Raw genomic sequence first — 15,242 nt, forward strand, 5'->3', positions numbered from 1 at the left:
TGAGTGTGTATGTCACCACGTGTGACAATGTATCACGATCTGATGCATGTATACGGTGTGTGTGTGTGCGTGTTTGTGTGTGTGTGTGTGTGATGATGATCACTTCAGAGTGACAACTTGCATCTGACTGACAGCCGGTGAGTCATCCATCATTTGTCCTAAAAAGCAGAACTTGGCGCCCACAAGCACCAAATCAAATGACTAAACATTACGCTCGGAAAAGACACGAACATCGCAAATGCCTTTCTTGTCGGTAATTGCATCTGTTATGGCTCCTCAAATACAGTACACAACTACCATATATAAAACACTTAGCTAAACATTTTGTTTTACTCGGAGTGAGTATGGGGATTAGAGCAGATGCACACTGTGTACTACTGAATCTGTGGTCGTTTACACACTCCACCAGGTACTGGGACTGGCTGGGGTGGGGGTTGGAGGCGGGGCTTACCTGAAGGTCAAAGAATTTGCTGTATCTTCTGTAGATGACGTGGGAGGTGGAGTCAGAGTAAGTTACATTGATAAGATACACCTGCAGAGAGAGAGAGAGAGAGAGAGAGAGAGAGAGAGAGAAGTTAGTGGTCCAGTAACCTATTGCCATGAAGATGTCATTAAAATGCAGAACTCAAAACTCAGACCAATCAACACATTGAAATCCTCCAATTAAACAGAGAACATTCCTGTGGACCTACTCATGTATGCTACACACATGCACACAATCTCTCTCTCTCTCTCTCTCGCTCGCTCTCACACACACACACACACACACACACAAAACTGCAATTCAGATATGACACCAAAAGCAATGAGGTGCTCCTGGTTTGGCTGAGTTCTCCCACACCTCCCAGTCTAGTCAGTAAGTTCAGCGCTTCAAAAGTTCATACGGTCAGAGCAGAGCAGAGAAGTAGAGCCGGTTCATTCCTCCGTTACGCAACACCAACAACCACCCGCCCTGACCTCGGGACAGCACCATGACATCATCATCATCATCATCATCATCATGTGTGTAATGCAGACTTTGTGCAATGTTAACTGTGGGTTGTAGGAGTATGGGTGTGAGGGGGCTGGCTGTGTGTGTATGTGGGTTCGTGTGAGTGTGGGTGAGTCGATAGCCCAAGACAAATGTATCTACCTAAGAGACATTAAAAGCTCATCTTGTCTTATCTTATCATCGTCATCAACAACACTAACCTGGGCAATGCTGAGAAACTAGGGCTGGGTGGGAAGCTATGAAGGTAGGCAACAACAACAACAACAAGTTGCATTTCTATAGCGCTTCACAGTGAAGGAGCAACCTCACTAACCACCACCAATGTGTAGCACCCACCTGGGTGATGCACGGCAGCCATTATGCGCCAGAACGCTCACCACACAAAGGGCGTAGAGAGAGAGCTGAGAATTTCTCCCCAAATTTTTTTTTTTCTGTCATGACATACTCCAAAAACAGGACTCAGGGGAGATGTGTGTCAAGAGAGGTGTCCTTGTCAGCAGCTGTGCTGGTCAGGTGATGTGTGTTATTTTGGGGAAGACTGCTAGATCACTATGTGCTGCCTGCACACAGTAGGCTACTACAAAATAAAAAGCCACACGCAAACCCTCTGCTGCAGAGGACCTTGATGCACCCCTTTGACTGCTTTTGTTTGCCGACTTGGTGAATTTGTCAGGGAGTGTGTCGGGTCGAATAACCCATTTTCTTTTTTTGTTTTTGGCAAAAGGACACACTTAAGTTTTTGCCTCTTTTTCTGAATTCCCGGGCGAGTTACTCCAGCTGACAAAAACTGGCTCAGTTGAAGAGAGTGTCAAACCTCCTCATGCGTCATTACCTCGTCTCCTCTGTTGAAATTGTTTTTTTTTTCATTGTTTTTTTTTTTTTAATTTCCTTTCAGTCCAGAAAGTGCCTCTGTAATTCACGAACGACAAGCACGACTAGCGTTTACAGCCGGCTATGTCATCCAAAGACTGTGTCTGTGACAAACAGTGTGTGTGTGGATAAACTCCAAGCTATAGGTTGCACACACAAACACAAAACACACACACACACACACACACACACACACACAAGAATTATGCACTGAGCCTTACAGTCTGGCAGGGCAGAGTCGTTTGCAGCAGCGCTGAACAAATTAACATTTTGCCTTCTCTGCTGGCAGAGCCAAATTACCCCAGATCGCAGCCGATGCCAAGTGCCTAGCTGGGTCCCAGCTCTATCCAGCTAACAGTGGGGAGACACATGTCTTAGCTGTCTGGGAGATGAGCCATCACCATCATGGATCTCTTGTTCTCTCACTTTTCTTCTATGCTTCCATCCTTTCTGCTTTTCTTTCTTTCATCGTGACATCATTCTCTCTCACTAATGGCATCTCTCTCTCTCTCTATCTATCTTCATCACTTTCTCTCCCATTCTCTTCCTTTAAAACACACACACACACACACACACACACACACACACACACACACGCACACACTTCCAGCAATGGTTGCCATGTGAGTCTCAGGGGAGCAGTCAGAGGAGTGATGACGCAAGACTCCAGAATGCACTGAAACAAAGAGCCCGGGCCATAACAATGACACGTGTGTGAATGTGTGTGTGAGGAATAGAAGAGAAAAGAAGAGAGTGTTAAAGAGAAATATGACAAATAATGTATGTGTGTGAGCGACAAATGCATGAATTATTTGAATTGAACAGACAGACAGACAGACAGACAGACAGACAGACAGAGAGAGAGAGAGAGAGAGAGAGAGAGAGAGAGAGAGAGAGAGAGAGAGAGAGAGAGAGAGAGAGAGAGAAAGAGAGAGAGAGAGAGAGAGAGAGAGAGAGAACAAACAGGAGCAAAAAACAACAACACAAGCACTCCCCCTCTCAACTGGACACACATCAGCTATTCCTAGGCGTGATTGCACTCCCGAGGCACAGAGCCTAGCCTCCCAGCTCCGTCCGCTACGCCCACAGCAGTTGCTCTGAGGCCAGTGGCTACGTCAACACATCGGCTGTGCTCTGGGGTGGTAGAGGATGGCAGAGCTGACTTGGGATCAGCCGATAGAGTGACAGAGCCATCTGGGCTGGTAGGTTCTGACATTCTACAGTGTCGTTCTACAGAGGTCATAGCAGTGGATGTCTTTTACATGACCTTACGGTCACAGTGTAATGTAATACAGTTCAATTACGATGAACTGTTCATAATATTGTTACAGATAAGCAAAAATATTTAACGATGAATTGCACATTCATAACCACCACCTACGGCAAACAGATTAGAGATCTCACAACACTGAACACTCATCATCAGGTCACTACTGAGTAGCACACAAACATAAACAAACATTTTAATAGCAGGCTCACCATGGTTCAAATTATCCCAGTGCTTGCAAAATGCCCCCACAGTGACACTTTGCTTGAGCCCCCCTTATTATGACACTGACATAGCCATGCCATAAACATGTTACAGTATAAACCTGGCCCTGTCTTTCGTATGACAACTGGGTTTTCAATGATCTGTACTGGTTTTCAATGTCACTATAATGTTAATTAATCAGTAACTAACTATTTTGACGGGCCTCAATCTCTTAGTATTAAAGACAACTCTTAGGTTAGCTTTTATCATATGGGAAGCTAACACAGCGTCATATGTAGAGAAAAATAACTTATTTTGATTAGAGCTCCTCTTACAGCACTGGGCACTGATTTTCAAGACTATTTATGACTAACTAGACATCTGCCATAATGCGTTTCCGACACGTTTATTTAAGTTTCATGTGTTACCACACTAACATTGTAGGCCTAAACACGATTTTGATATTCATGTCTGTATCCTAAGACGACTGTGTGCATGAAGAGTTTCGTTGTGTGGGCTGAAGTGTAATCATTAAACGTAGTGTCAACAAACAGCTCTCGGTCGCTAGTCACCATGTCCTGACGGCAACACTGGAACTTCTGGAAGCCAGGCTCGCTCAAAACACAGAGCTACAAAACCACGTTGAAAACGAAATGTTGACACCTGCAGCAATGAGCACAGCTGCAACGCGTTTCAGCCGACATTTAATCCCAGTGCTAAAGGTCCGTGTATAAATCTCCACCCCATGTTTTATTAGCATGGCCTCGATTCAAAAAAACATTTTTAAAAACACCCAAAAGACGAAACATTTTTCATATTGTTATGTTATGACCGAGAATGTCAAATAAATGTCCATTCAAAAGGCAGGAGTAAAAAGGTTCTTTTATTTTCAGGGTCAGTGGGCGAGAGGGAGTGGAGAACATACGGCTGCCTAAATAAGCGCTGGCAGCAGGAGTGTGGTCTGCCAAGCCAGTCACCCCTTCGCTGTGCTGAGCTGGAAAAAGGCCTTGGCTGCAAAGGGCCTCTAATGCTGAATACCAAGAAGTACTCGAGTTGGGGGGGGATTTGTTTCCGCAGAGCAATCCAAATAGGTACAACTTATCTGACACTGTGTGGGTGTGGGTGCTCCAACTGCCAAGAGAGCAAAGATGTGTGTGTGTGCGTATAAGGGAGTGTATATGGGAGAGGATTTATATATATGTGCACACACACACACACACACACACACACACACACAGTACAACAAGTACACAAACATTCATACTAAGTTCTACAAAAATGTCCACAGCTTGCAAGGCATGCTGGGATGCGCTCCAGGGCAGCTGAGCCCCTGTGCTGTAATTTCTCTGTGGACAGAACGAGAGAGAAACCACCTCAGAGGGAGAGAGAAGCTGCAGACTCAACGGATTGGAGCAGATGGATCTGTCCTCATGGCAACCACAATGGAAAACACACACACGCACGCGCACGCGCACACGCACACGCACACGCACACGCACACGCACACACACACACACACACTTGCATTCAGCCCACACCCAAAACATATCCATCCAGAAAAACCCTTAAACCCCTTAAAACACTCGGGGCTTCTCAAACGAAGGCACACATCTTCAATCGTGCCCACAACAACAACACTGTGACAGCAGCACAATGCCATTCAGCCCGGGACCTGTGTGTGAGGCAAAGCTACAAACGCACTCCCTGCAGTGGGCGAGTGAGTGTGGGTGAAATGAGAGCGCCGAAAAAACGCATTACGGCGCATTAAGATGTGGTGTCCAGGCCCGACTATCTTTAGACAGAAGGGCCAACGCCATGCCAACACAAGCAGCGCCCGCCCGGTTCCACAAAGGCCATTCCTGCCCAGCACAGACATACCAGCCCGTGTCCCCGAGCAGCCAGCCACTGGACCTTGGTGCTGCTTGCTTTTCCCCCTCAATCCCTCTTTTGTGGAGGCAAGCATTTCATGTTTTGTTTCTTTGTAGTGGCAAGCAAATTTTTTTATCATTTTTTAATGCTGTTGTCTCTTATTCAATCACTTTTTTTATTTTAGAAAAAAATAGAAAAGGAGAACATGTATTGAATGAAAAAAAGGGGGAAACTTATTCAGAGATAATGATACAATAAAAATTCCACTCAGTGTCCTAAAATAGGCCAGTCATCCAGCTGTGGTTTTGAGTCACTTGTGTTGGACTGGACTGGACTGGTCTGGGCAGGGCAGCGTGGCATGTCCACACAGTCGGGCTCTGCTGCACTGGAACTCCTGTTTGAACTGAGGACGAGGATAGAATGGGGGGGGGGGCAGCATTCCAACCCTCTGCAGTCCCAAACCTCCATCAAAGGCTTCAGAGGTGTGTGTGTGTGTGTGTGGGGGGGAAGCTATGAGTGAGAGAACACCTCATGTCAGAGGGATGAGGTTGAATCAGTCGAGAGGAAGAACTTCAGACACCCCTCATGGTTTAGCAACCTTGAGGAATATGAGTCAGGCAGGCCTACAGAGTTTCCTACAGCATCTGACAAATCTCCATCGGTCATCATGCTTATAAAACCACAGACTGGATATATTAAGCTGAAGTGCATGTTGTATAATAAAATCTTATATAAATTAGTTATAATTTCATTTTATGAGTATAACTAACTAGAGACCATAGGCAGGCGGTTTCCCAGGAGCTAATAGTGTGGACAGAGGGAGACCATAAAGACGAACCTAAATGTAGCGAACAAAGACTTCATAAATATTTCAAGGTTACGCAATGTTACCCAACATCCCACTATTCATTCTCTACCTGCTTCTAGCACAAACACCTTTCAGACATCAGTCTCATTGACTAATTTCCTGATTTCTATCCCATCTGACAAAGCGATCTTTCTTGCATTTATTGGCAGCCACGGTGACTGCCTCCTCTCTGGACTTTGGACAAAGAGATTTCATGATTAGCTTGCAGCACAACAGATTGCAAAGCAAAAGGAAATTTGGGGCATTGCAGCTATGCCTACACTTTCCTTAAAAGTATTCAAGCCACAAACACACACACACACACACACACAATCACAATACATCTAGCATCTGAAGGAGTAGCATCCCTTAGTACAACAGAGAACAACATTACACAGCCAGATTGTACATGAGGTCATGGGTAAAACATTCTAGCCATTAGCATGCTGCTTAAGTGGCTAACAACCTATAGAAGCACTATATGTTACTCTACTAATGGAGCCAAAGCCAATTGGTTTTACAGATGGCCTGGAGATAGCCATCAGACACACACACAGACACACACACACACACACACACACACTTGTCCTGCTGAATCATGTGACACTAGCATGCCAGATGCTTCAAGTCAACAGGAAGCCCTGAGAACAATCTCCAGGGAATTTACAAGGAGTTTGTTTCTATACAACAGTCACTGTTTACAGCTTCCAGAGACGAGCACTAGCTATGGACATTACATTGACAAGAATTCAACTGTTGTCTGTTCAAACACAAGGGCATACACTTGGTAAGCATATGGAACTGTTCAACAGCGTGTTAAAAAAAGTGCCCAAGACCTACTTACTGCAGTCGACTCGAACACAAAGAAATTTGACAGAAAACACAGAATAGGCCTAAAGAGAACAAAATGATGCATGAACTGTGGAAGTAGGAGGGAGTTCAGACACATTTTATGCTCTCTCTCTCTCTTTCCCTATCTTCCTTCCACTGTCATTCTTTCTTTCTCTCTCTCTTTCTTCCTTTCTTGATAAATTCATATTTTCCAGTTGAAACGAGAAAGAGGCTGTTCATCAGTTGTTTCCAATTAGATGCGAGCTTGAAAAAAAAAAAAAAAAAGACAAAGAGCTCATTCATTCTGAGCATGAAGCGAAAAAAAAAGAGAACACTCGCAGCAAACATCAATACCTCGACAGGGAAAAATGCTATAAATGTGTAGCAGCAGCGGACATTATTACGTTACCACGGGCCTATCTGAACATGCGGCATGTTCGCTAATACGTCATCTGCCGATACCATCTTTTTCAATCCCGTCTCGGAGAAGAAGCACTTTTTTGTGCTTCGCTTCGAGCTTGTTCAGCATTAAATCTTCATCCTCAACGCATGTGCCAGTCACAGGCAAACAAACAAAGCAGAAAGTGGCATTTTTTTGAGAGTTTAGAATCAAGGAAGAAACACTTACAGTCGCGGAGGAAGGTGCCGGAATGTTCCGTTGTGCAGAAGTGAAGAGAGGAGAAAGGAACCCTGGCAGGGACCTTGGTGGGGCACAGACTTTGGGCCTAGCCACTAAATACACGGAACCCCGCCTAAGAGGATCTATTTAAAGAAGTGTGCATAAAAAGCCAACCGCCATCTTCTCTTCTTCACCAAATGTTTTTTTCTTTTTCTCTTTTTTTTCCTTTAACCCATATCCTTGCTCTACCAAGATAGCTTTTACTGTCAGAACCACAAAGAAGTACAGCACACAGGCAAAAAATGTTGGGGTAACTCTTCAAAGTCACTGAACTGCCCTATGGACAGGGCTCTTGACTGTCCAGTGCATGGTCATTCAGTATATGGTGCTAGTTAGAGCAATAACATTCTACCTTGAACATACCAATGCCATGTGTTACCTCCTGGGCTACACTTGACCCAAATGTAGACACCATGTTTTGAGCAGATTGTGTGTGACATCAAATACATTGATTATGTCAGAAACATGCTCACATCTTTTTTTGAGCACATCCTGCCTCTTCAAGGTTATCAACGGGTCATCTACATACAGATGCTCCTCTCTGACCCTCCGGACTTCCCCGAGACCCAAAGAGACAATGGTGACACTGACTGCCCTGGCTGAAGAGCCAGACATGACAAATGAGGTGGTCAAGCGTGTAATCCCTTACATTTCTGGACACGTTTTAAAATTGCTAATGACATCATAATTCCTCTGGCCGGCCGCTACCACGGCCACTGGACGAAGCTCCGCTTCACAGTCCTCATTGTTCGGCGAAGGCTGACCCTTATAATAGCCGAATGACCTCACATCCTCTTGACGCACAGCCAAACAATCATGTAGCGATCGCCAGCAGAGTGTGGAGAGCGCTCGAGTAACATCCCTCTCTCAGTGGGAAGGGGGTGGAGGGGGCCGGGGTTGGAGAGTCCCGAGCGTCTTTCATTTACGCAAGTTCAGGCATTGTTTCTCCGTAGAACCCCACCAGGACTAAACCCCCCCACCCCACCCCACCCCTCAAACACCACCACTCGCAACATCCTGTTAGATCATTTCCAGACTGCCGACTGACCTTCCCCCCACCAAACACACACCCACACCCACACCACACTACTCCACGTACTACTCTAAACATCACCGTGCCTTAACACCTTCGCACGCCCTCCTCGGCCCATCCCGAACGTCCCCACCCTGCTCTTCCTACTTCCCACAGGGTCCCGAGTCGGAAACAGGAAATGGCGAGCGAGCGAAAGAGCACTTCCCTGGAGAAGCGGACAGGGGTAGGCAAGGGGCCTGAGGGAGAAAAGTGCCAATTCAGCGGATACGTCCCTTCTCCCGACGTCTGAACAGAGGCATCATGGGATAGATAGAGCAGACCGTGGCCTGTGTCTCCTCTGCTCCCCCGTCAGCTGACTGAAGGTCAGGTTCCCATCACTCGGGCAGAGAGAGAGTGAGAGAGAGAGAGAGAGGGAACAAACGACTGAAGAGAAAATAAGAGAGAAAGAGTGTGTATATGCTTGTGAGTGACACAGAGTCTGTCTTCCATTTGAAAGATGAGCAATTGAGCATCACAAGGAGGCATATGCGCACCTGTCATTTCTGCATCACTGTATTCGTTGCATCACACTCTCACAGATGGAGACACACACACACACACACAACACACAACACACAACACACACACACATTGTTTGTGCTGGCAGATGGGATCATCTTCTATGATGTCACCTCAAGCGCCGAGGAGCGACGGACGGTCTTGGCTCAGCCAGCTGCCGACAGGCAAAAAAACACACACACACACACACACACACACACACACACACACACACACACACACACACAGACACAGACTCCAGCATGCCCACGACACACTCGCTTCTCCCTCCCAGACGAAGAGGAGGAGGAGAGAGGAGAGAGGAGAAGAGAGAAAACAGGGAGGAGAGATGGACAGAAGAAGAAGAGGAGGTGAGGAACCACAAGTTGAAGTACAAGTGAAGACGCCAATCAGATCATGGTGAAAAACAAACAGGGAGGAGTTGCTGAAGGAGGAGTAAATTAGATTAACCAAACAAATAACTCCAACCACCACTTTGCCTGCTGCTTTAGATTCATCTAGCATCTTATAAAACTTCCTCAGCATCAGCACAGAGACTTCTAAAAATTACTATGCAAGACAAAAAGCATGCATAGTAATTTTAGACTGCCCTTGTTTCTAATCTATTTACTGATTGTACACTATACACTGAGGGCATATTGAAGGCAGATAATTTATTAGTTCTTGTGCTACATGGGGATTGACCTCTAAGACCTTGGCCTAATGAGAATTACAAGCATGCCATTTTAGCCCCACCACTGAAATGTATAACTGACCAGAAAAGCTATCAGCATCCTTCCATTTACAAGATAGATCTCATCTGCATTTCACGGCTATATAGCACTGAGCATCCATTCATCTACACAATAGACTTCTGGCTGCAAAGCATAGCTACAGCCATCCATCTCATAGGCACAGCCATCCATCCCATAACCATTCCTCTCGTATTCATTTACACCATACACTTCTGGCTACTGTTCAAGTAACTGGACTCAATGGAGACTGAATCCATACCCTTAAAGGAATTATCCGGAGTAAAATGCACTTTAGATCAATTTACGGATGATTGGGAGTACATACGTTGAGTTGACATCAAAATCATGTAATTCGGATGTGTTTTGAGAAAGTTCGATTTTACCATTTTTAGCATTACTAATGCTAAAAACATTTCCAGAAAAGTACTGGCTTGATGAAATTGAAGACTCTCTATCCGACCACATAAAGACCACAGGATACTTCGGTTTGGTTTTAGGGACCCTCTACTCACTACCACGTAAGTGTAATGTCACTTACAGGCTAACGAGTTTTGACTAAAAACGGTAAAATCAAACTTTCTCAAAACACATCCGAATGACATAATTTTGATGTCAACTCAACGTATGTACTCCCAATCATCCGTAAATTGATCTAAAGTGCATTTTACTCCGGATAATTCCTTTAACACTGGCACGACAGGCTGTTATGTAAAAATGTCACTATTATAAACTAGGGAGCAGGTGTGTGTGGAGTGCTACAACAGTCCAGTTTCTCCCTCCTCCAACACATCTTGTCCTTGACAAACGCACAATAATAGAGTATAGAGATAGAGTATATAGAGTATAGACGGAGTATAGAGATAGAGATAGACACAGTGATAGAGATAGAGTGAAAAAATATAGAGATAGAGAAAGATAGTGATAGAGATAGACAGTGATAAAGATATAGTGATAGTGCATAGAGATAGAGTGATAGAGGTAGAGGTGATAGAGTGTAGATATAGAGATAGATAGAGGTGATAGAATATAGATATAGAGATATAGATAGACAGAGTTATAGAGATAGAGAAAAATAGAGTAATAGACTATAGAGGTGATAGAGTATTGTCATTACTGTTGAATAATACATGTTCACCCTGACTGCCAAACCAATGAGCCTGCCTGCCTCGTTGGTGCAATGGTCAGAGTGCAAGGTCATTGTCCACGAGACCCATCTTTGAGGCCGGAGTCCCTTGGCAAAGAGACAGATGTTAATGTACACAGATCCCGAACACGCAGACCTACCGGTAATAATTCACTAATGATTCTCTTTTCATATCTCACCCCACTGACGTTCCATGAGTGGTAAATCATCCCAATGGGTTCTGGCATCTCTAGCATTGACCTCCCCCAGTTCAACTGCAACATGCAAACTGTCAGTGTGATAATGCAACTGACGCGATCGCTGGGTATGTGCATTGGGACATGGGGGTAGAGAGTGCCATTGACTGTTGGTGCAGAGGCTGTAACTGTTAAGTGTGATAATAGTTTCACTCCTGCGTGAGGAAATATTTTCATCCCTATGAGATATTGCTATTTAACTGACAGTTAGTTGCTCATTATATTGTTGCCACACACACACACACACACACACACACACACAACCAGTGTTCGCCTGCCCTGGCATGAAAGGCAGCTCGGGCATTCGCAGATGGCGCAAAACGGGCGACATAACGAGATGGAGACGTGACTAGACGAGACCTGCTGGTGACAGCAAAGACCAGAACAGAGGGTGGGGGAGGGGTTGGGTTCGTCAAAAACCCAAACCAAGTCACGCTGACAGGCAGCAGCTGTCGACAAAACCAGTGGAGTGGTTTAGTTTGGACGGGATGGGGGGAGGGAGGGAACAAGCTCTCATGGACGTTGTTCTCATGCCACTTCCTCTTCAACTTCCTGCCCGATGACGGAGGGCTTTTCCTCAGGGGGGCATGTGGGGGCCAGTGGCTGGTGATGACGGTGACGTGACAGGGAGCACACAAAGCCCACACACTCACCACAGTAAACACACACACACACACACACAACACACACTCCCACCATGACACACACACACACACCTACGTTTCTCCAACACACACACACACACTCCCACCATGACACACACACCTATGTCTTTCCAACACACACACACACACACACACACACAGCCTACTCCCCCTTGTTAAACACTGGCACAATGGCCTTTGTTGACCCATATCAGCAAGGTGTCTCCAGTCCCTCCACTGCCCCCCACCCCACCTTGTTCCAAACACCTCGTGCCCTGAACACCACACAGGGCAAAAAAACTCCCCCCTGGGACACAACCGAGGCCCAGCCCAGCCTGCACTAGTCACTCTCTACCATATACCTTACCAAAGAGGCAGAAGAAACAGAAGGAAGTAAGAAGAAGAAAAAAAGACAAAACGAAAGAAAGAAAGAAAGAAAAAAAGAAAGAAAGAATGCCAGTCTCTCTCTACTCTCCCTCTCTTTTTCTTTGGCCACTGAGAAGCTGCTCTGTGGAGTGGTGTGGTGTTGTGGGTGAGCGCAGCACTGTGTGGTTCTCATGGTGAGAAAACAATGCTAACCCATGACGCCATGAGGCTAGTAACGGAGGGAGACTTTTTACAAGGAGCAGCGGGACCAGAACAGCTATAACACAGCCGTGTTCAGTTCCTTATAAAACAACAAAACAACAGAAACAAAGAAACAAAACAAATCCGGTGCCTTTGAGTTCACAGTGAGTCACCTAAATGGGTATTAATATCACTTAATTACTTAATAATATCACTTAATTGCTTAATAATGTCATAGGTAAACAATTCCACTGCTTAGAGAGAGGGCACTCAGCCACTCACATCATGGTCATTCAATCACTCAGGTCACACACACAAACACACACCTACCTCTTAAAACAGTCATTAACTCTCAGTAGCCCCTATATGAGTGACTGAGAGCCATTAGTCATTAGGGAACACAGAAAGCACACAACTAACTCAAGTTAACCTTTACCTTCAAGAGGGCTTTTTGTGTGGGTGACTGATGCTGCTAGGTCACTCACTCACACACGCACACATGCATCTCTCTCTCAAACACACACACACACACACACACACTCTCTCTCTCTTTGGCCAAGCTGGTTATGTGAGGGACCGAGTGAGTGAGTGAGGAACTGAGTGCCACTAGAACAGGTCCTTCCAGCACTAGAGGGCCTTTCCTCTTTGTCAGTCCATTACCCAGAAGGAAATGGGACTCACTCACTCACTCACTCAGTGCGCTGCTACACAATCTGGGTGTCAGCAGCTAGTCTTCCAGCCCAGAGCAGGAAGTAAGTCCCCCCCCCCCTCTCCGCTCCTAGTCGCACCACTTCAATGGAATAAAACAAGAGGATGTGGGTTTATGCCCTCCCATCCAATACAGCCCCCCTCCCTCTCTCTCTCTCTCTCTCTCCTCTGCTCACTCAATCTCTCTCACTCTGTGTCTCTTTTTCCTCATAGGATAAGCATTTCCAGCTGTTTTCACGAACACTATGAATGCAAGAGTCTTACTGTGTCTCCCTGTAGACTGGAGTTCCAGTGAAGAGGCAAGGGGTTTCTAACTTCTCACAATACTCACTCACCCATGTGCGTATACGCGCACACACACACACACACACACACACACACACACACACACACACACACACACACGGGAGGGCAGGAGGGAGAGAGGGAGAGAAGAGAGAGAGTGACTCCCTTGAGATGTCATGCAGAAACTAGGACAAAATCATCCCTCCCCTCCAATTTCCAAAACACAACTTGGCAAAGACTCTCCGAAAACTTCTGATGTGAACTTCCATCGAGCGTGACGTGGTTTCGCACTGATATTCTGCAACAGAGCATAACTGAGCTGATGTCATCAAACGCTTTCTGAAGAAGAGAGAGCAGTGTGTATGTGTGTGTGTGTACACGCATCACTGCTTAGGTCACCGAGTGCAAGTTACAAAGCGGGTCACAGCCAATTTGCTATGGGGTACATTAGCGTGAATGAGCACATGATACACTTGCAACTTCATATTTAGTTTCTATCCGCCCAGATTTGACAGGCTATATCTCTATCTGTGTGTGTTGGTGGGGGTGGCTATGCTTGAGGGGGTGTGACTGTCAGGCTACATGCTTCACCAACTAAAAGAATGCAGATCAACATTGAACTGTGGAGAGTTCCCCCTCTGTCCACTCTGTCCTCAGGATACAATGGTTAAATGTTTACAACAACTGTCACCTAAAGATATTCAACAACATTGTTCTAGATTCTCTGTTAATGCAGTCTAGAGGGAAAATGCCTAATGTGTCATGTGTTGAAGACCATAACGTCATTATTTAAAAATGCATATATTTTAAAAAAAAAACATTATTGATAATTAATTAATACAGGTGGTTACACCGCAGCCAATAATACAAACTTCCCTTTTTACCATAAGGCAGTTCTTCCTAAGATTAGCCTGTAGCACATTAATTAGGTCTATAAAGACAAATTAATCTTGTCATTCATAAATGTTTGCTGCATTCAAGGCATACAATAGGATGAGTGCGCACAGGTAAAACACTCACGTAATGCTTTGAGGGGTGACGTCTCTTCTCCACATCTACCACCTTTACATCCAAAACTGTCCGGAGCTGCATCTTGAGGAGGTTGAGCAGATTTTCCAGGTGCAATAGAGTATAATTCAGGCAAGAAGGACCTCAGTCTTCAGAAGTGGTTTTAATCACGAAGAAATCCGCTGGTGTTTGTGGCGTTCTTCTCAATGAAGGCATTCGATTGTTCTCCTCGCTCCGTGGTCAGTAACATAAAAAAAGATCCCCAGCTGATGTTATGCGCGTATTTGCGCTGTGGCCGGCGTGAAAGCCAAAACTTCTAATGGTCTTGATGGACGAAACGCTCGAACGTCAATATCTGACAACAAACCACATATATCGCCTTCCAGGCTACTACATTGGTCAGCTGAATCCAAATTAAGGTCTACACTCGGAACCGGGGCAGCGTCGGCGGTTCGTGAGGCGTGATGAAGAAATTATCACCTTTCTTGCCCGAGGCGTGCTCGCGCTGGTCCTTTGTGTTGACCACAATGCTCCCTGTCCACGGGTGTTCCTTAATTTTACTCGGGGCACTTGGAAAAGACCGGCGCATTGACCGCCGAATGCTGCGTGCAGAGACTTGCAGGCATTGAACAGGAGGAAGCGCAAAGCGATTTAGGCAGCGGGGCTGGGCTTGACGTGAGTTCGTTCGTTGTAGTTGGGCTGGGAAACCTCGCCGCGCAGAACTGGGTTGGTTGTTGGTAATAAGACGCCGAGGTCCTCCTCCGCAT

At 45.7% G+C, this 15,242-nt stretch overlaps 1 protein-coding gene across 6 annotated transcripts in view; it reads right to left on the bottom strand.

Annotated features, from left to right (window-relative positions):
* Positions 1–15,149, bottom strand: part of sh3pxd2aa (SH3 and PX domains 2Aa) — a 119,281-nt gene extending 104,132 nt beyond the window's left edge. For all 6 annotated transcript variants that reach the window (XM_048247137.1, XM_048247135.1, XM_048247138.1 and 3 more), the window contains exons 1-2: positions 14,488–15,149; positions 452–532 (exon numbers count right to left, since the gene is read on the bottom strand). In XM_048247137.1, coding sequence (XP_048103094.1) covers positions 452–532; positions 14,488–14,559 — 153 coding nt within the window. In that variant the 5' untranslated portion in view covers positions 14,560–15,149. The remainder of the gene's footprint in view (positions 1–451; positions 533–14,487) is intronic.
* Positions 15,150–15,242: the final 93 nt, after the last annotated feature.

This window comes from Alosa alosa, chromosome 7 (genome assembly GCF_017589495.1).
Source record: "Alosa alosa isolate M-15738 ecotype Scorff River chromosome 7, AALO_Geno_1.1, whole genome shotgun sequence".
In the NCBI taxonomy this organism is placed as follows: domain Eukaryota; kingdom Metazoa; phylum Chordata; class Actinopteri; order Clupeiformes; family Clupeidae; genus Alosa; species Alosa alosa.